The sequence below is a fragment of the Girardinichthys multiradiatus genome, chromosome 12, assembly GCF_021462225.1.
Source record: "Girardinichthys multiradiatus isolate DD_20200921_A chromosome 12, DD_fGirMul_XY1, whole genome shotgun sequence".
Taxonomy (NCBI): Eukaryota; Metazoa; Chordata; class Actinopteri; order Cyprinodontiformes; family Goodeidae; genus Girardinichthys; species Girardinichthys multiradiatus.
Window position 1 is genome coordinate 23,063,918 of NC_061805.1, and position 20,548 is coordinate 23,084,465.

A 20,548-nucleotide genomic window follows, 5' to 3' on the forward strand; every position below is an offset into this window, starting at 1 on the left:
CAAGGCGGTTTTGTTGCACATTTGCTTAAGCGTGTCATGAGTCCTCTTTTGTCTTGCTGCTACAGCGCAACTACAAGGCACATGATGCATTGCGGCGACTCAGCGGTTATCATGACACATCTCCAACCTAAGGAAAAGCTTCCTCTCTGTATGAGCGTTTTATTTGTTAACCTTGGAGTAAGGGTGACCCCATTTGTCGCAGTTTGAGAAGTAAACAGCTCCTCGTCCTGTCAGGCAGATGCTGTCTACCAGTTAATGTGTGCCGGAAGTTGTCTAGCGCTAGCGTTGACACAATCTCGCTGAGACAGAGCTTTACGAGCTAGTCGCAGCTAACGCAGCTAACTGAGGAGAACCGTACCGTCGGGGTGCTACATTCAGCAAAAAAACAACCGCTGACAGGAAGAAATGTAGACTCCCCATCTATGGGGTTATGACACAGAGTAACAACAGAAGGTGGGTAGGTACCGATATTTGTATTGCGCTTGGATCTCAGTGGGTCTTAAAAACAGCGGTTTATGAGCTAAACTTGACAGCTAAGTAAGCGTCATGTTATAACTGAGTGAAAATGAAATCATGCCCATAATGGGCGCATGATTTCATTCAAACCGGGAGATTTTTATTTTTTTTTTGCATGTTTTACAGGACGACTGGTGACATTGTTAGTCATGTAAGTTGTCAGTTATGTTTAACGAGTTGGCTTGTGAAACGTTATCACGTGAGGTAGCACAACACAGGAAGCCTTTAGTTGCCTCGTTTCATTATCACTACTACAGTTTATCAAATGTCCCCAGCCATTCTGTGCTGCTCGTTGCACAAATACGTGTTATCTTGTGATGTATCATTCAAGTAGCACTGCTGTAATAAGTGACCTCATTTCGTGCTAGAAAATAAACGTTTCTCCTAAACTTGGTGTTGCTTTATGGGTCAGTGTTTCTGGAAGGCTTGACGTGTTTTCACCCACAGTGGACAAACCGGGCTTGATGAAAAGAAGTGAGATGAGGGTGTATTCTGAGCTGGTGTGTCCAACTTGGCTCTTTTTCGCCTGATCTGTGGTCGAGATTTAATGATTTGTCCACCCAGTAATACGCTTGTTGTATTCGACTTCATCTTTGCAGCATGCAGTGCAGAAAACGCTCAAGATCGAGGGTCTTTATCTGCTTTTATTACCTCATTATCATCTAATAAGTTGGCCTATATTTGCTTTAGTAATTTTATCAAACCATTGCCTCCCTACGCTGACTACGTATGTAAACATCTTAAAACGTTATTATCTATCAAACACTAGTTTTTATCGCCAGTGTTGTATAAGTTAAGCATTTTCAAAAAAGTTTGCCTAGGTAGTTTTCTCTAGTAAAGAATAAAATAAATGTGACAGAGAAGAAAAGTGCGGTGTGCATGTGTATTCAGTCCCCTGTTATACTGGTGACCCCAAATAAATTCCTTCCTCCAGAAAGAACCTAATTACTAACCACGGTCAACTGGTGTGTAACCATTCTTTTACCTACAAGATGTTCAAAAAGTCAAATTTCAGTCTGTTGAGGTGCACAGCTGGTAGAGACAAATAAGCAGAAAGTGGTTCTTTAGGCTTGACTAAAGGGCTGAAGACAAATGCATTGGATGAAAAATATGGGTCTCCCCTCCCCTGTTGGTGTATAGCATAAAACCACTATAGGTGTGTACCTTAAAAAAACAACAACTTACGAGTACTTTTGGAGGCACCTCATGAACAGAAGCTCTTAGTGATAACAAACTTCTCCTTGTGTCTGTGTGTGATGTATCACTTCATGACCTTCCTCAATCACCTGTTGAAGCTCAGCGAAAGGTCTTCTTTATTTGTGTGCTTGCAGAATGGGGGAGTTTTAATGCCGCTGTTCAGCTGTGTGATCACTTGAAAATTTGCTTTTCATTTAGTCCTCCTGTTCTACAACATGCTGCTTCTCTTTGAGAGTTTAATTTTAGGCTTTTTAAATCAGTTCAGAACTAATGTTAGAGCACTCATTTTAGGAAAAATGAGCTTATACTAAAAAGTAAATCTTGGTTTATGTAAACAGGATTCTTATATTCTTATCAAAAGCATGTTTTCTGTGTTCTTGTCCTCACAGCAACTCTTCAGGAATATTGACTGAGTTTGCGGGTCCCAGGCAAGGATGAGCAGATCCCTCCCATGGTCTCCCATGAATGTCACCTGGAGAGGGAGCATGTTGTGAAAGGGGAGTGGTGGAAAGACCACACGTGGACCATCAACAGCAGTCATGAATCTCCATCAAGTCCTTACAGGGGCTGTCAACCCCGGGGACAATTGCTTCTCTGTTGGGAGTGTCAGCTATGTGCCTTTCACTGTAAGATATTTCAAGCTCTTGAAGTATTTCCCTTTCAGCATTTTAGATGCTCTGATTCTTAGAGATAGGTTATGGTATTTTTCTGCATGATCCGAGTGTAAGTGTTGCCAGATAATGACAGTGTACACAACCTACAGTGTTTAATTTCTGAAATGCTGCAACCTTAGCTCCATCTGTAAGTGAGGCTCAGTCACTGTGAATCACAGCTCATGTGAGGATCTCCTTTTAAGAACTACAGAAATAGAGCAAATAAATCTAAGTGATGCATAAATGTGTCCTGTCTCCAACCACAACTGCAGGTCAACTGACTACATACATCTCAGCGTGTATCTGAGTACCGTAGTTAACCCTCTCTCCTTTTTCATCTCCTTGTATCTTCTGATAGGCCTATGCGTCAGGTTGTGACGTGGTGATTTTAGGGAGTAATTTTGAGCGGCTGCAGATCATCCCGGGGGCCAAACACGGTAATATCCAGGTCGGCTGCGTCAGCTGCTCACAGCGAGGTGGACAGGTAAGAATTCAATGGTTTACAAAAAACACACAGTCTTTGTTGATAAATCATATATACAGGAGTTCTACAGTTAACACACATATTAGGTATTTATATAATGATATGTATTTAGTTCCTAAATTTGCACGTTTGGTTAATTGCTTCTTCCATAGTTGCACAAATGTGGCAAGGTAAGCAGCGGTCTGACAGCAGCTTTACTCTATTTTAGTGACCAGTGTTTTTTAATCAATTTGCTGCAGTTTTTCCGGTTTGCAAACAACACAGCATTCACATATCATTGTATCACTTTTTTTAGAATGTTTTTTTTTATAACAGATTAAATATTTACACATTTTCTCCCTTAAGGCAAAAAAACCCCGGAAACATATCCTTGTTTCAGCTTCTAATACATGGAAACGATTTCTTTGAGAGGTGAACGGATTGACATGTTAGACTTTTAAGTTTGAACAAAACAAAATGTTTTCAACGTAAAACAAAGTTATAAATGGTGAAAATCGATGACTGTCAGTTCCAGGCTTATATGAAGTAATGCATACCCAATCAGTTTTAGGCTTAACTGAGATCAGACTAATTCATTTTGTTTATATAGCACTAATTCCCAAATGCAATTATGATTTCTCTTTCATGTTGAAAAATACAACTGTGATCACTAATGAAATCTAAAAATTCAAAGACCACTAAAATGACTAAATGAAATCCAGTTTTTCCTTCTTTGTTTTTCCCCATCTGTGTGTTCGTTGGTAAGATCAGTGTCGGAGAGATCATACTTACTGTATCTCATGAAGCCAGTTCCAGTGTCTGAGGGCAAAAGATTTGTTTATACACCAACTGGTACAATTCTGTGCAGCACAGTAGTTGCAAGCTTTGTTGCTCTCTTATTGGTCTGTGTTTGCTATAAATGCATCGGTTGGCAACATCAAAGGGTGGTTTAATTAACTTCAGCGTCTCGTCAGTAAAAGAGGAAGAAAAAAAAAAATGATTAGCTGCAAAGTGCACTTTTTCCCAAACTGGGTTCAAGTGTTTAAATGTGCTTTGTTTTGAAGATTTGAATGTATAGAAAAACATGCTACAATGTTGCAGTTAGGTCAAATTTCTTTTCTTTTCTTTTTTTCCAATATTTGTACAGAATATGTCACTTTATTTTTTTTTTTTTTACTGCACTGTCAATAGATGCTGCAGACGGATCCTTTTTAGCTAGCCTAACGTTCTGGAGATCTTTAGAGAAATTTCTAATTTGAGCATTTAGAAACTCTTACATCAGTCTTTGATGCTTAAATATAATAACATAAAACATATTTGAATTGTTATAATTTCATTCAGAAAGCTTCAGTCATGCCTTGATAGTTTCATGACTGGAGCCAATGACTCATTCATCCTGTGAGTTGCTTGGTTTGTTCTCACTAGTACGATGCCTCCTAACCAAGCCAATATGCAAGGTGTTACTGTCACATGTTTCAAGGTGTGACTTGTTGAAAAACTGCCAAGTAGAAGAGTAAAAGCTGAACCATGTTTGTTTGGTAGATAAAACCTGAGGTCACCTCCTCTGTTTTTTGTTGTTTTTTCATGTTTAACGTAGATGCCCTCTTTTACTCATCTATTCAACCAAGTGTTCCTTCTCTGCCTAAAATAAGTGCATTATTGTCCTCAAAAGTCCTATGTCCTGGAGATGTAGATGAACTGATGAGTCTCAACATGAGGAGGTGGCTCTTCTATTTTGCAGCTTGTGTCTGTGTAGCTGCTGTTAGAGAGATCAGAACCCTCCTCGCTGCACTGGATTGCTTTATAACGCTCTGCAAAGCTTGTAGTTGGGTTGGTTAATAAGATTACATTAATATATGATCCCATCTTGTTTATATACTCTATGAGCATGCTGATTTGATAGTATGTTAGGATCATTTCTTGACCTTCCAGTAATGTATTTCCCCAATATTTGACAAGTTGTTGGAAAGAAGCTGTTTGTGTTTACCTGCATTAGGGTCTACCTAGGATTTAAAAAGTTATAGTTTAAAAACAGTTACAATATCTGTCATTGAGTTCCTCCAGTTGCCAGAGTGAGAAGAGTTTTCTCTATACACTGTATGTAAAATAGAACATAGTAACACTTAATTAAGCAGTGATTGTGTGGCTCATCCTTTCATTTGGTGATTTGTTCTTTATGCTTCTCGATCAACTGTAAGGTTCTGGCATGGACGAGGGTGTTACGGGTTTACAAAACCAGTCCCATGTAGTGAAACGATACAAAGTGAAGACAGCAGATGCTGCATCATGGTCTTTGGGTGCACACAGAGCAGAGGCACTGGATGACCTTCCAGTGTTGGTGTGATCTGAGAGGTCTGCTGATCCGCAAAATCTCATGTTGAGGATGGTGCACGACAACGTTGCTTTGAATGTATTTGAATAAACAACACGAGGATTGTGATGCAAACCTTGGTGCCCCACATGTCCTTTGCAATGTTGGGGTAATATCGTTGTAAGTCACGTCCCTTCGGTCCTATAATACCAACTGCATTCTCTGAAAGTACACATGGCCCGTAATTGGAGGCGGATCTACTTGTGTGATGTTGAAGGACGAAGTGATCCATAATGGAGTTTTGGTTTTGCTGGTTTATTGTGGAACTATAATAAGAAAGCAGCTGACTGCAGGGTACCTTGGCAGACTACCTGACTAATTAAACTGCTTATATTATCTTGGTATGCTTGTTGTGCTCTATAGAGCTTTATTTGCTAAATTTGTGCACACAAACAAGAAATTTGACTACGATTCCACATTGCTGTCTTAAAGAAATTTAAAATACAAATATTTATAAAGGTAAATCATAATAAAGATACCACAGTTTTTCCTTCCACTCAACTTTCTTGGAATTTTCTTAGAAATTGAACTCTGTGAGCACCTTGGTAGAAATGACATTCTTACATACAGTCCTAGAAAGGACAGTAAGCCACGGTAATGGTTACAATAGAAATTGTAATATTTTTGAGAAAATCTGCAGTAAACTGCATTCACTGCAATAAACAAAAATAAATGCATGAAATATATCATTCTGTGTTTAATGAATCTATATGTTTGTCTTCAGGGCTGAACAGGATATTTGGATATTCTTTTTAAAGATATTGTTATTTATTGAGATCACCTGTAACTACAATAGACAGACGATACAGAAGTTGTAGAATTCAAAGAAATACATGAAGTACTTTTTGTTGCTGTGGTACTGAATTGTTCTCTATAATTACTTTTACCATTTGACCTCGTCTATTAAGAATAAACTGGCTGTTGGATGCCACTAAGAAAGGTAATTCCCAGCAGTTCTTGAAAGCGTGACAGAGCAGCCTATTCTTAATTCTTGGTACTTACATAGAATTTTCACTTCCTTGTTATTGAGTAACTAAGGTGTGGTCACCGGTTAGGGCAAATCTAGTATTATACAGGAGGACTGAAGTAATACATCATCAGTAGTGTGGATCTTTTAATCAGGGGGGGTAGGCGGGTTAAACAGCAGGCCGGCCTGATATAATTTAAAATGAGTAAAAACGTCTGGGTCATGCTTTTGCTGCTCTGCTCGGGATTATTCATCCAATTATCTCGGGTCAAACGTATTCACACGTGGCTCCAGAACGTTTTAGAATCTGTTTAGGAACGCCAGAAAGTTGGCAGGATTGCCAGTTGGCCTTTACTGCCCTCTGTCAGCTCTGCAGGGTGTATTTGCACCTTTACATCAAATAAGCTCAAACTTTAGCGAGGGTTTACTATTAAAGCAGTTCTTTAGGCATCAGTGACTTGTTGATTTGATACGAATGCTTTCCAAGTAAGTTTGTTTAATTATTAATTATTCTAGTTAAAGAAACCCTCCTTATTTTTGAGACATTCCTAAATTGCTTTTGTTTAGCTCTCATTTATCTAAATCAGCATGAAGGCTTAATAATTTAAAAGCAACGTGAAACAGTTCCAGCTATATCATCATTACAAACGCCATTACTTATTTCTTTTAGTTTAGCAGCGTAATACTATTTTAATATCTAACCTAAAAATGTATGAAAAACATTCCCAACTAAAGTTATTACACAGGAAGAACCAGAGAAAACACCAAATATACTTTATAAAATCCTGTAAAGTTCTTTGAAAGCTCCAAATGAAAGACACGTGACTTTCTGTTTGCATTTGATTAAAAGTTTTCATTTTAAATCTACACAGATGACCTTAATGAAAGAGCGTGCATTTTTCTTTGTTTTATCTGCTTTCTGACTTGAAGGATTTCTTTGTGACCGAGCTTTGACACGTGACTGCCTGCAGACTTGTCTCTTCCTTACACACACAATCGCAGACATGCATGTGATTCACTCACCCTGTGTTTTCTTTTCCCTCCTGACTTTCAGCACATTATTTACACTTTTAAACACACAATTTGGAGTTGAACATCGTCACTGAGGCACGCGGCCCAAAACTAATTGTAGAAATCGGAGGTGTGGAGCTGTACACAGAAAACATTAGCTCATGGTTAAAGAGTAAACGGGTTATGACTACTTCAGTCCACGTTACACATATTTACTGCTGAGAGAACATTTGCCTTTAAGGCCAAAATGCAGATTTGTTTTAGTCATGCTGTATTGTTCTTTGTCACTTTACAAATGTACTCTGTACATTTATGATGAAGCCATCTAAATGTTTTGCTTATTTATATTTCAAGATGGGGGATAATGAGACTGACACATTTTCAGCTTTCTGTTTTAGTCAGAACAAATGGCCTAAAATCACGTTTCCGTCTCTTTTGCTGACAGATTGCAGCTTCCTATGGAAGCATTGTTTGTGTGTTTGAGCCAGTTCAGCTCCCGGATCAAAAGTATACTTCGTCCTCTGTAAGTAGTTCACAATGACTTCAATTCCCTTTCCAGTCATGCTTTTGTTTAGGTCACTGAAAAAAAGCTATTTGATGAAGTTTTATGGATATTGGAATTTGATCAAAGCAATGTTCCTTCAAAGCAGAGATACGCTTTGATTCTAATTAATAGTGTTTACTTTCATAAGGGTGTGTGAATATTTTTTGAAAGTCAGTACTGGCTGGTGTGTAGCTCTCAGCTTTGGAAAAAGAACAACCCAAGAGTTGACATGAAAAGTGTTGAAGTGACGTCGAAGACATTCAGTGCCTCCGCAGACTTTCTCTGGTTTTATTTCATCATCCATGAGACTTGATCACATGTGACTCTCATGACTCACATCTGTTAGTTTTTGTTCAGCCTTGGGCCTGAAATAGCTTAAAAGGGGAAGGGATTCATTACAGATTACTTTCGGTTTTGTAATGTGAGTGTTTTACTATACTTACTGTTTTTATCCTTTCTGTACAGAAACTAAGCTGCCAGTGGCAGAAGACGGGTCAGTTTGTTTTAGAGTCAATGGTACAAAACTTGGCTTGGCACCCCACAGGTACTTTCACACACTCCTCGGTCAGACATGTCCAAATCTACATGCTTCTTTGATATTTTTAATCCACTATTTAAACCTCATTTACAGCTTACAGATGTATGGTTTTTTTTTTTTATTTATTAAGAACTGGAACTGTTCTCAAAGAGAAAAAAGGTTAATCTAATAAAATAGATAAAAGTTAATTTATTTCAGAGATTCAGTTCAAAAAGTTAAGCTAAAATCCTGATTTTATGACAGGGATATTATTCGTGCATCTGTTCATTTTGATTATTTTGACTTATAGCTAAAAAAAAAAAAAAAAGAAATTAGAATATCACACAAGACCAATAATTAACATATATTTAATACAGAAATGTCTTCCAGTGTGTCGCTGTCCAGTATAGGCGCTCAGTACTTAGTTTGGGCTCTTTTTGCATGAATTACTGCATCAATGCGGTGTGGCATGGAGGCGATCAGCCTGTGGTTCTGCTGAGGAGTAATGGAAGCACATGTTGCTTTGATTGCTGCCTTAAGCTCATCTTCCTCTTGATAATACTCCATATATTATCTATGAGATTTAGGTCAGTCAATCAAAGCACAGTAACATCATGGTCATTGAACAGGTTTTGGTACATTTGGCCGTGTGGGCCAGTACCAAGTCCTGCTGGAAAATGAAATCAGCATCTCCATGCAGCTTGTCGGCAGAATGAAGCATGGAGCGTTCTAAAATTTCCTGGTAGACGGCTGCGTTGACTGTAGACTTCAGAAAACGCAGTGGACCAACACCAGCAGATGACATGGCACCCGAAACCATCACTGACTGTGGAAACTTCACACTGGACTTCAAGCAAAGTAGATTCTGTGCCTTTCCACTCTTCTTCCAGACTCTGGGACCTTGATTTCCAAATGAAATGCAAACTTTGCATTCATCTGAAAGGAGAACTTTGGACTACTGAGACACAGTCCAGATCTTTTTCTCCCTAGCCCAGCCCAAGACACTTGTGACATTGTTTCTGGTTCAGGAATGGCTTGACACAAGGAATCTGTCATTTGTGTAGAATTGGTCTGTGCGAAATGGCTCTTGATGCGCCGACTCCAGCCACAGTCCATATCAAACTCCCGAATGGGCCTTGCGTCGCAGTCCTCTCAATGCTGCGGTTGTCCGTGTTGCTCTTGCACCTTTTTTCTACCACCCTTTTTTTATCCATTTAACTTTCCATGAATATGCCTGAGTACAGCGCTCTGAGCAGCCAGCTTCTTTACCAAAGACCTTGGCCTACCTAACGTCCGGATGGAGTCAGTGACTGTCTGCAGATCAACTGTCAAGTCAGCAGTCTGTCCCATGATTGTGTAAACTATAACATGGCCAATAAATATTATTTCCGCATTAAATCTCATTATAACATTATTGTGATACTGAATTTTGTTTTGTTTTTAGCTGTAAGCCATAAATATCCAATGGTAGCGAATATAAATACTTAAAATATATAATTCTGTGTGTAATGAATCTATGTATGGGTTTTACCTTTTTAACCGCATAACTACTTAAAGACATTAACTATTTCATAATATTCAAATTCATTGGGATGATTGATTTCTTTTGACGGCTTACAGTTGAACAATTTTTTAATGAACGTTTAAAGGTAGTAATATATTTTTTTGTGTTCAGGTGGTACTCTGCTAACTAGCTCTAGTAGCCTTCAGTTGTGGTCCAATGCTGATGGAAAAGATGAAAGCGAAGACAGAGGAAAGCAAACGAAAACCACCAAACGAGACTCTAGTTCTACCTGGAGATGTATCTGGCAGAGCAAGTAAGGAATGAGGATTCTTTTGTTGTGAGATTACTTGTATTATGGTATTCCTGACATGGTTAATAACTTTTAGTTGTCTTCCTACTTTTACACTTACTGACAAACCAGTATAAAGAATGACCTAAAACTTGAAGTTTTTTAAATTATTATCTGATTTTGTTTTGTTTTTCATAAGGACTGCCTCTTCAGTCAGTTTTATGAAGTTCTCACCTGATGGACAGTTCTTTGCTACTGCTGGACAGGTAAGTGTATGCATATAAATGCGTAATTCTAAGGCTGGCTTTAATTGGCTTTAAACTGCCTTGCCTTGTGCCCCTCTTCAGGATGACTGTCTGGTGAAGGTCTGGTACAGCACAAACAAGTGGAAGTCATGTGTCGCGCAGCTATTTACTCCTCCAGACGCCAGTGTGAGTGTTCAGGGAGATCTGACCTTTTCCTTCATCTACTTGGCCCATCCTCGCTCCGTTACTGGGTTTTCCTGGAGGAAGACTAGCAAGTATATGCCACGGTATGAATACTAACAAACTTTCATTTTTATAGCCCTTTATCTGCTGCCATGATGAATTCCCAAAATCTAATATAGCTGCATGTAACTTTACATGCGAATAAAAAAAGACATAGAGGAAATGATGCGTTTAAGCTTTTTTTGACACAGTAACGGGTAGTATCTTCTGCTTTTAGTTCACCACTAAGTGTAAAATATTTGGTTTAAGACATTTAAGACATCAAACATTTTGATTTATATAGTAGCATTGCTTGACTTATATGTAGCATGGAGTAATCATGGTTTCTGCAGTAAATAAATAAGAGTTGTCACACACTAAAGAGTTTTATGAATTTTTTATGATTGATAGAATCTGTACAGGTTAGCTGCTATGGATGAATGGATAAAGTTATCTGCTGGAGATTGAGTGTGAACTTGACTTAGGACATTTTTCTTAATGTTTTATTTTTTCCAATCAGAATCATAATTTACAAGCCTTGTTTCAGATAAGCTGTGTCACAGTTGTTCCTTCCAACCTTCAGTAAGTCGAGAGTATTAAAATTTTTAAATATATATTTGTTATCGACAGCATGTACACACAAATGTCTTGGCACGTCTTATGTGACAAAACAAAAAAACCAGTTCATTCTCACTTAGACACATTACTTTAATGGTCTCTTTCAGTTTATTCCCCTACAAAAAAATAAATAAATAAGGAGAACCAAAGAAAATGCACACGTATTTAACATTTTTGCTAGTTTGGCCAAAGATAAATATGTCAGAAACAGTTATATTTTGCTTATGCAACCCCTCATGTGTCCAGACAGCAGCATCAGTATCTTCCTAATCCCTCTTGGTCTGTCTCAGAGATGACATGTAGTTATTTTTTTTTCCAACATGTGCAGAGACATTAGTTTCTGTGTTGTCTAAGTTAAGTGTAGACTAACATGATTTCATTATTATCACTTAATTTTATTACACATCACCACCTTTGTTATTACATGTTGCTTCCATTTTCTGATACAAAAATGCTGATGAAGTTGTCAACTTTATCTTATTTTTCTTGGGAAAGTGTAGCGTTTATTGCTTTTGTCTTTTTTGTCTTAGGACAAAAGAACTTTATAATTTGTAGATTTATTTGACAAAACCAGGCAGGAAACATAGAAAACAGAGAATAATTTTATAAATTTAAAGTTTTCCTTCTCTTATGCTTAACAGAAATAAAACTTGTCCTTTTTTCCAAGATAATTGCAACAGTCCTAATCTTAGATGTTGAACAATTTCTTCATTTTTTATTTTTTTATGTTTAACCTTTTGGTATTCTCATTGGTAAACGGCTCATTTTCAACATTTAGAAACAGATCCTTTAAAAGACATTTAGTGTGTGTTTCTTCGAACTTTGTGACAAGGACTTAAGGGGAAAATATGCTCCTTCTACTTTTAAATTAGTATTGATGGTATTTTTATTAAAACAACTGAGCCCAAGCAAACAATACAACATTTATTTTTCTAAATAAGTTGAGATTCTTTGCACAAATTAATTCATGCTTCTTAAGCATCTTAACATTTAGTTTTAATTCTATACTTTTTATTACTGATCGCTGGAGGGGTGGGTTATCTTTGTTGTTTTATGAAAGTTCAGTTCCTGCTTTATTGTTTATATTATTTTAAAACAAAAATCACCTTCAGAAAAGCAAAATTACTAAAACGAGTCAATTGTCTTCCTTAGACAAGACGTAAAATAAAAAGAGGAAATTAAACAAATGCTATCTTCTTTTTTTTTCTCTCTTATTTTTAAGATGAAATTAAATTTGACTCTTTTTTTCATTTTTTATTTTCTCGCCTTGTTGAAACCGCTTGGCATGACCGTGACAGCATACTTTTATACGGGTTCTTCAAAAATAGCAAAATAGACAGTTGGTGTACAGAATAAAAATAACTCTAACCGTATGCCTGAATGATTCCTGGGTCACAGTTCAGCAGAATAACAAACAAACAAAATAAACTGCTGAAAATAGATAAATGCTGCATAGAAAATTGGTTTTAAAAACAGCCAAAGTCAACAAAAACCTTTTTAAAAGATGTTTTGAAGGCCTAAATAAATGGTGATTCAGGCCCATTTAGTATTACAAAAAAAAAAAAAAACGAGGGTAGACATGAATTTATTTTCACAGAAATGTACTTTATTTAAGACACATAAATATTAAATATAAATATCACAAATAATCTCACTTGCTAATCTTTAGACTATAGGAACATGTTTTGCAGCACTGTGTCCTTTTAACCGAATGACTCTATCCCTATTATTGACAGACAGAACTCCTCAATAGCTGTTTGCTGTTCTCTGTCTCCTTGTTTCCCTTTTCTCCTGGCAGAGGGGCGGTCTGTAATGTTCTGCTCACCTGCTGTAAGGACAGCGTTTGCCGGCTGTGGGCAGAAACCCTGTTGCCAGGTGACAGCCTCATCTCTGGTTACCATAGCAGCTATCTTTCTGGACCGAATGGCGAAACGGTCCACTCTGCTGACCACTCTTTGAAACACACCTGCAATGGGAAAACATCAGGAATGTCATCACAGGAAGTATGTTATTCTAAATACTCGCAATAATAACCTAGAAGTTATAGTCAGAAAGCTGTTATGTTCAATTTGTAATAGTAGTTGAAGCTGCAGTAGGAAACTTTTGTAAAAAGCAATTTGTTTTACATTTCTGTTTTTAAGTGAAGCCGATAGTAGCTGACAGCGTAACGCTGTAGGTCCCCAAAGCCAAATTAACACCCATATTAGTTTAGATATTGAAAACGGTTCCAGTTCTCACTAGATCATACGAAGCCCAGAGTACATTTGATTACAGAGAAAATATCATTGCAAATAAAAAAAAAACCAATAACATTTTTGCTGTGCCTTGAGGACTGGGTGGATGTTTAACTGAGTTCATTTATTTTTAAATTTGTGGTTTCTCCAGAGTTAATTAGTGATATACAGGTCCTTCTCAAAATATTAGCATATTGTGATAAAGTTCATTATTTTCCATAATGTCATGATGAAAATTTAACATTCATATATTTTAGATTCATTGCACACTAACTGAAATATTTCAGGTCTTTTATTGTCTTAATACGGATGATTTTGGCATACAGCTCATGAAAACCCAAAGTTCCTATCTCACAAAATTAGCATATTTCATCCGACCAATAAAAGAAAAGTGTTTTTAATACAAAAAACGTCAACCTTCAAATAATCATGTACAGTTATGCACTCAATACTTGGTCGGGAATCCTTTTGCAGAAATGACTGCTTCAATGCGGCGTGGCATGGAGGCAATCAGCCTGTGGTACTGCTGAGGTCTTATGGAGGCCCAGGATGCTTCGATAGCGGCCTTTAGCTCATCCAGAGTGTTGGGTCTTGAGTCTCTCAACGTTCTCTTCACAATATCCCACAGATTCTCTATGGGGTTCAGGTCAGGAGAGTTGGCAGGCCAATTGAGCACAGTGATACCATGGTCAGTAAACCATTTACCAGTGGTTTTGGCACTGTGAGCAGGTGCCAGGTTGTGCTGAAACATGAAATCTTCATCTCCATAAAGCTTTTCAGCAGATGGAAGCATGAAGTGCTCCAAAATCTCCTGATATCTAGCTGCATTGACCCTGCCCTTGATAAAACACAGTGGACCAACACCAGCAGCTGACACGGCACCCCAGACCATCACTGATTGTGGGTACTTGACACTGGACTTCTGGCATTTTGGCATTTCCTTCTCCCCAGTCTTACTCCAGACTCTGGCACCTTGATTTCCGAATGACATGCAGAATTTGCTTTCATCCGAAAAAAGTACTTTGGACCACTGAGCAACAGTCCAGTGCTGCTTCTCTGTAGCCCAGGTCAGGCGCTTCTGCCGCTGTTTCTGGTTCAAAAGTGGCTTGACCTGGGGAATGCGGCACCTGTAGCCCATTTCCTGCACACGCCTGTGCACGGTGGCTCTGGATGTTTCTACTCCAGACTCAGTCCACTGCTTCCGCAGGTCCCCCAAGGTCTGGAATCGGCCCTTCTCCACAATCTTCCTCAGGGTCCGGTCACCTCTTCTCGTTGTGCAGCGTTTTCCGCCACACTTTTTCCTTCCCACAGACTTCCCACTGAGGTGCCTTGATACAGCACTCTGGGAACAGCCTATTCGTTCAGAAATGTCTTTCTGTGTCTTACCCTCTTGCTTGAGGGTGTCAATAGTGGCCTTCTGGACAGCAGTCAGGTCGGCAGTCTTACCCATGATTGGGGTTTTGAGTGATGAACCAGGCTGGGAGTTTTAAAGGCCTCAGGAATCTTTTGCAGGTGTTTAGAGTTAACTCGTTGATTCAGATGATTAGGTTCATAGCTCGTTTAGAGACCCTTTTAATGATATGCTAAATTTGTGAGATAGTAATTTTGGGTTTTCATGAGCTGTATGCCAAAATCATCCGTATTAAGACAATAAAAGACCTGAAATATTTCAGTTAGTGTGCAATGAATCTAAAATATATGAATGTTAAATTTTCATCATTACATTATGGAAAATAATGAACTTTATCACAATATGCTAATATTTTGAGAAGGACTTGTATTAAGGTAAACTGCATTTTGTTCCAGGTTTATTTGTTTTTCCTTTTGTAGGAAATTGAAAACCATGACATAATAAGAAAGTCTTTCTTCATTAAATCTAAATTTCATATCTGCAGCCAAAGTCTAGAGAATTTTAAAGTAGGTAAAACATGTTCAACCAGTTAACTCGATTGTTTAACGTTGTCCCTTGCAGTTCAGTTTCCAAGAATCATGGCATTCCTCGTCTTATCGGGATATTCCTCAGCCTTCTTTGACTGGCTGCCAGCCTCACCATCCGAACCAACACCGTAACCACAGGAGGAGCAGCAACAGTGGGACGCCTCATGCTAACGCTCTGTGCCACTTCCACATTGCAGCCAGCATTAACCCTGCCACAGGTTTGAATCTGTTAATATAAATGTATTATATTTTGTGTGAGGCATTTAAAGTTGGACCATTGTTGGAGAGTGGTAAAGTCAGGACATCCTAGGTGTCTCCCAATAAATTAAAGTTATTAAAGTTAATAAAAACCTTACGCACAAAGTGATATGTTTATGATAATTTTAATGAATGCAGCAAATGAAAATCTGAAATTCGTTGCCCCAGAAAATTAAAATAATACATAAGAATGTTTTTATTTTTTAAATGTTTTTTTTTCTAGGTTTTTCATAGCGAAATGTTGAGGCCTACAAGGAAGACTGCTGACTTGACAGTTGACCAGCTGGCAGTCATTGATTCCCTTCACAAGGAGGGGAAGCCAAAAATGGTCATTGCAAAAAGAAGCTAGCTGTTTAGAGTGCTGTATTGACACATATTAATAGAAAGTTGAGTGGAAGGAAAACTGTGGCAAAAAAGTGCACAAGCAACAGGGATAACCACAGCCTTGAGTGGATTGTGAAGTAAATACGATCAGGAGTTTGGGGAAGATGCACAAGGCATGGACTGCAGCTGGAGGCTTAGCTTCAAGAGCTTACACACACACACACACACACACATCCTGCGAATGTTTCATTCCTTGTGTTAAGCTGAACCAGAAACAACCGTCTTACCTGGGTTGAAGTGAAAAAGGACTGGACTGTTCCTCAGAAGTCCAAAGTTCTCTTTTAAGTTCAAAGTAAATTTTGCATTTGATTTGGAAAAATTGTCCCAGAATCTGCAGGAAAAAATGATCGCCTCTCTGCCACCCTGCACTGATGCAGTAACTCATGCAAACTGAGCCCCAACCACGTATTGAGCTAATATACTATACAATATGTGGACATAATTATCAGTAGGGCAACAGTACGGTATTTATAATTCCTTTTTATTGGTCACGTTACATTTTCTGTGAAACTGAATTATGGGTTTTCATTAGCTGTAAGCCAGAATCATCAAAAGTAATGGAAATAAATACTTGAAATATATCAGGGTGTGTGTAATATATTTGTATAAAATTTGAACAAATGAACTTTTCAATAATCAAATTTATTGAGATGTGCTATGAATTGTTTCCCAGGTTCTAGATGTACAAAATACAGTCAAATAAGTCAGATGTGATATCCATTTATGTGTTGCTGCATCCTGAAGTAAATGTTTGTGTTGCTTCTGGCTGTTTATTCACCATCTTGATGAGCTTTTGTGCTGAAGGGTGCTCAGAGTAGCTGTGAGCATTTTCTTTTCTTCCTGTTTTTTGTGGAACACTCTAGTTTGACCCGAGTCTGGGCAAAATCTTTTAGATTGCTTCTGCCTTAAGGCTGAGAAATGCTGTAGGAGTTTATTTGCATGCTTGAATTGTTAACTGTGGAATACTGCTAACAATATTTGCATCTATTTAAGGGAGTTTGTTCTGACAGATTTAGTGTGTTTCTAATGTTACTTTTTCTGTTGTGATTTTTAATTTTTTTTTCTAGACATTCCTTTACTGCCTTCCATCTCTGCTCTGAGTGCGGCGGATGATGAGGTACCCGGCGGTCTGTTTATTGTCCACTGGCTCAACAACAAAGAGCTTCATTTCACTTTAGCCATGGAAGTCTTCCTGCAGCAGCTCGGAGGACGTTTTGATCAAAGGAACGAATCCCCTAATGAAGGTCCAGAAAAACATTTCGAACCAGTATTCCGCTATCTGCAAGACTTTATACGTGACATGTTGTCTCACCAGGGTCTGCATTATTTTTCAGACATTGATGATGAAGATAACTCGGATGAAGAAGAGAACAGGCCTAGTGACTCCCGAGGTCCTGAAGGTGGGGAGCTTCCTGTAGCAGCCGTGGAGCATCAGGTGGATGTTTTGTTAGAAGAGTGGAATAAAGGGGCGGACATGCTGTTCAGTATACATCCCCTGGATGGCTCTTTGTTAGTCTGGCATGTTGACTGGTTAGATGAATACCAACCAGGCATGTTCAGGCAAACTCAGGTAAATAACTCTTCATTTATTTCTTTACATGTCGTTTTTATGATTGGGTTTACAGCATCTTGCAGAGGCATTCCTACTTCTTTTAACTTTTACATGTTTGTCAAACTACAAACACAAACTTCAGGGTACTTCACTGGAATTTTAAATAGTCTAAGTTGCATTGCAACTGTGAACTGGAAGAAAAATAATCCATTGCTTTAGTTTTTGTTTTTACAAATGAATAATGTGGTAGGCATTTATATTCCGTCCCCTGAAGTCAAAGCTTTGTAGAACCAATGTTTGCTGCTACAAACTCTTGGAGTTTGTTGCCAGTTTTGCACATGTAGAGACTTGATATTTGCCCATTCTTCTTTGCAAAGTAGCTCAACTTTAGTCAGATTGAATTGAGAGCAATTCTTTTTCAACTCTTGCAACATATTTCCAACATTTATTTAGCTTTGTGCTTTGTCTGGAGCATCCCAACACATGGGTATGCTTTGATGTAAACTACCTCTGGCTGTAGGTTATAGGTTAAATGGACTGTGCGTTTCTAGTCATACCATCCACTAATACCACTTTACTCTAGAGCACATATGTCAAAGTCAAGGCCCGCAAATTAATTATCTATGGCCCCCTGGATGATATTTAATTACTATTAGAAGCGGCCCGCAGGACACAGCCGCCCGCTGGCGTTTTGAACGCACCAACACTACATTCCCCACAATGCAACGGTAGTCGGCGAAGTCACTGTAGCGCGCACAAGCGGCTTCATTGTTCATCAGCAATCACAGCAGAGATCAACTTTCAGGTACCCCCCTACATGTTCACAGAGGCAAAAGGCAAACCTGTGTGTCTTCTGTGTGGAGAAAGTTTGGCTGTAATGAAAGAATATAATGCAATATAAAGTTTATAATGCATGCACTTTTATTTATGTATTCATCTTGATATTAAGAAACATACTTTGTTTTTCAAACCAATGAAATTTTTTGCTGTTTGCCTGTTGAAAATGTTTCCCCTTGAGGTTACTTACAGAGCCATAACAAAATATTGCTTTATTCATTTAATTATTAAATAATGTACTCTGTTATGTCTTGGTTCAATATGCTATGTGCAATCATTTCAATATGTTTTAATAAATATTGAACCAGTCTGGCCCTTGGCTTGTAACACATTTGGTTTTTTGGCCCTCGGTGTATTTGACTTTGACATCCCTGCTCTAGAGCCACATTTGACCAATCGCACACACAAAAGCACACACATTCACACAGTGATACACAGATCAGTAGGCAACTTGGGGTAAAGTACCTTAACAATGGACACATCGGCAAGTGACAGGAGGAGGCTGGAATCAAACCCACAACGTTTAGATTCCTACTCCATCCCAGTATTTAATCTTTTGCATCCTCTTAACAAGTTTTCTTTTTCTAAGCTCCATCCATCTTCCCACCAATATAAATGCACATGCTTAATTTGTAAACCAAATAAAAAAACATGTTATCATTTTCCTTCCATTTCAGTTATATAGTGTTATATGTCTATCACATTTAATCCCAATGAATTACACTGAAGTTTAAGGTTTACCATCACAGAATGTGAGAAAAGAAGTTCAAGGGGCAAGAATACTTCCGCAAGTCTCTATATAGTTTCACCTTTGATTCTGCTGTTTTTGTTACCAAGCAGCATGTAAGGAGGATGGGCAGTTATCACAGAAAAATCACACCACTTCAAACAAATCTAGAGTTTATCAACATAAGGATTAATCGTCCAGAAGTTAGTTGGAGCAGAAAGAAATTGGTTTAACCTGTTTTTACCTTTTAGTATTATCAATTTTCAAAATAAATGAAGCAAATGAAGGGAATCAAAAGAAGCAGCCAGTGTCCCTGGTGTCTTCATTATTTTGAGGGTGGGGTCTTTTTTCTTTCATTTTGCGACAAAACATTCGACTGAAAATGAGAATTTTTTTGCTTTTTGTTCTGAGATCAAATTTAATGATCCTATGTGTTATCCGTGAGGTTCCAGTATTCACAAAGCAGCTTCAGCTCTGGACGAACTTGCTTTTTTCAAAGCTAAAATAGATTTTCATTCCTTATGATTCAGATTGAGCATCAAGCTTTTCTTGCTTCAGATCACATTAATTTTGTCCCCCCCCTCCCCCAGGTGTCGTTTGTGTCCCGTATCCCTGTAGCCTTCCCTACAGGTGATGCAATCTCCCTGAGCCACAGTGTGGTTATGTACGCCTGCAACAAAAATGTGGATCTGGCTATTGAACACGGCAGACAGCGGCCGCCTGGGAGCTCATTGTCTCAAACCAAATCTGCTTTAATAAGCTACGGAGGTCACGGAAAAGCAGTACCCAGCAGCAGCCTCAGACTGAGCATTTTCACCCCGAACGTCCTCATGATCTCCAAACACGACGACGGATCTCTGAATCAGTGGGCAGTCAGTTTTGCAGAGGACTCTGCTTTCTCCACTGTGCTTAGTGTGTCTCACAAATCACGCTACTGTGGTCACCGTTTCCACCTCAATGACTTGGCCTGTCACTCCCTGCTTCCTCTTCTCCTCACCACCTCACACCACAACGCCGTGAGGACGCCAGAGGCAGACCGCATCCTGGCTCCTCCAGAGGCCTACTCCACAAGTGAGCCGTTTCTCTCTCATGGGTCACGACCTGTCCGTGTGTCCCTCGGAGGGGTTTCCCAAGATCCCAATGCCATCTACAGCGAGCTGATTCTGTGGAGGGTGGACCCTGTCGGGCCTCTGTCTTTGTCGGGCGGGGTCTCAGAGCTGGCTAGGATAAATTCCCTTCATGCATCAGCGTTTGCTAATGTAGCCTGGCTTCCCACACTCATTCCCAGCAGCTGTTTAGGTGAGATTTGAGTTTCTTAGTTTGCTTAAAGATTTATAAGGAGCGCAGTTTGTTTAGTCTAGTAATGGAAATATAATCAGCTATAATCGCAAGAGATCAATCTTTAAACATTAGAGTCAAGCAGGTAATTTTCTGACCATTTTGTGTCTAATTAACCCTCATTTGCATAAATGATTTCTGTAAATGCAACTATTTTCACAAA

The 20,548-nt window shown here is 38.6% G+C and overlaps 1 protein-coding gene across 3 annotated transcripts in view; it reads left to right on the top strand.

The window, feature by feature from the left end:
• Nucleotides 1–98: 98 nt before the first annotated feature.
• The window catches only part of LOC124877470 (dmX-like protein 1), a 79,657-nt gene continuing 59,207 nt past the window's right edge, over nucleotides 99–20,548 (top strand). For all 3 annotated transcript variants that reach the window (XM_047380690.1, XM_047380692.1, XM_047380691.1), the window contains exons 1-13: nucleotides 99–453; nucleotides 2,103–2,339; nucleotides 2,725–2,850; nucleotides 7,624–7,701; nucleotides 8,188–8,266; nucleotides 9,915–10,056; nucleotides 10,232–10,298; nucleotides 10,380–10,564; nucleotides 12,916–13,120; nucleotides 15,324–15,507; nucleotides 16,999–17,175; nucleotides 17,266–17,501; nucleotides 19,638–20,346. In XM_047380690.1, coding sequence (XP_047236646.1) covers nucleotides 2,253–2,339; nucleotides 2,725–2,850; nucleotides 7,624–7,701; nucleotides 8,188–8,266; nucleotides 9,915–10,056; nucleotides 10,232–10,298; nucleotides 10,380–10,564; nucleotides 12,916–13,120; nucleotides 15,324–15,507; nucleotides 16,999–17,175; nucleotides 17,266–17,501; nucleotides 19,638–20,346 — 2,275 coding nt within the window. In that variant the 5' untranslated portion in view covers nucleotides 99–453; nucleotides 2,103–2,252. The remainder of the gene's footprint in view (nucleotides 454–2,102; nucleotides 2,340–2,724; nucleotides 2,851–7,623; nucleotides 7,702–8,187; nucleotides 8,267–9,914; nucleotides 10,057–10,231; nucleotides 10,299–10,379; nucleotides 10,565–12,915; nucleotides 13,121–15,323; nucleotides 15,508–16,998; nucleotides 17,176–17,265; nucleotides 17,502–19,637; nucleotides 20,347–20,548) is intronic.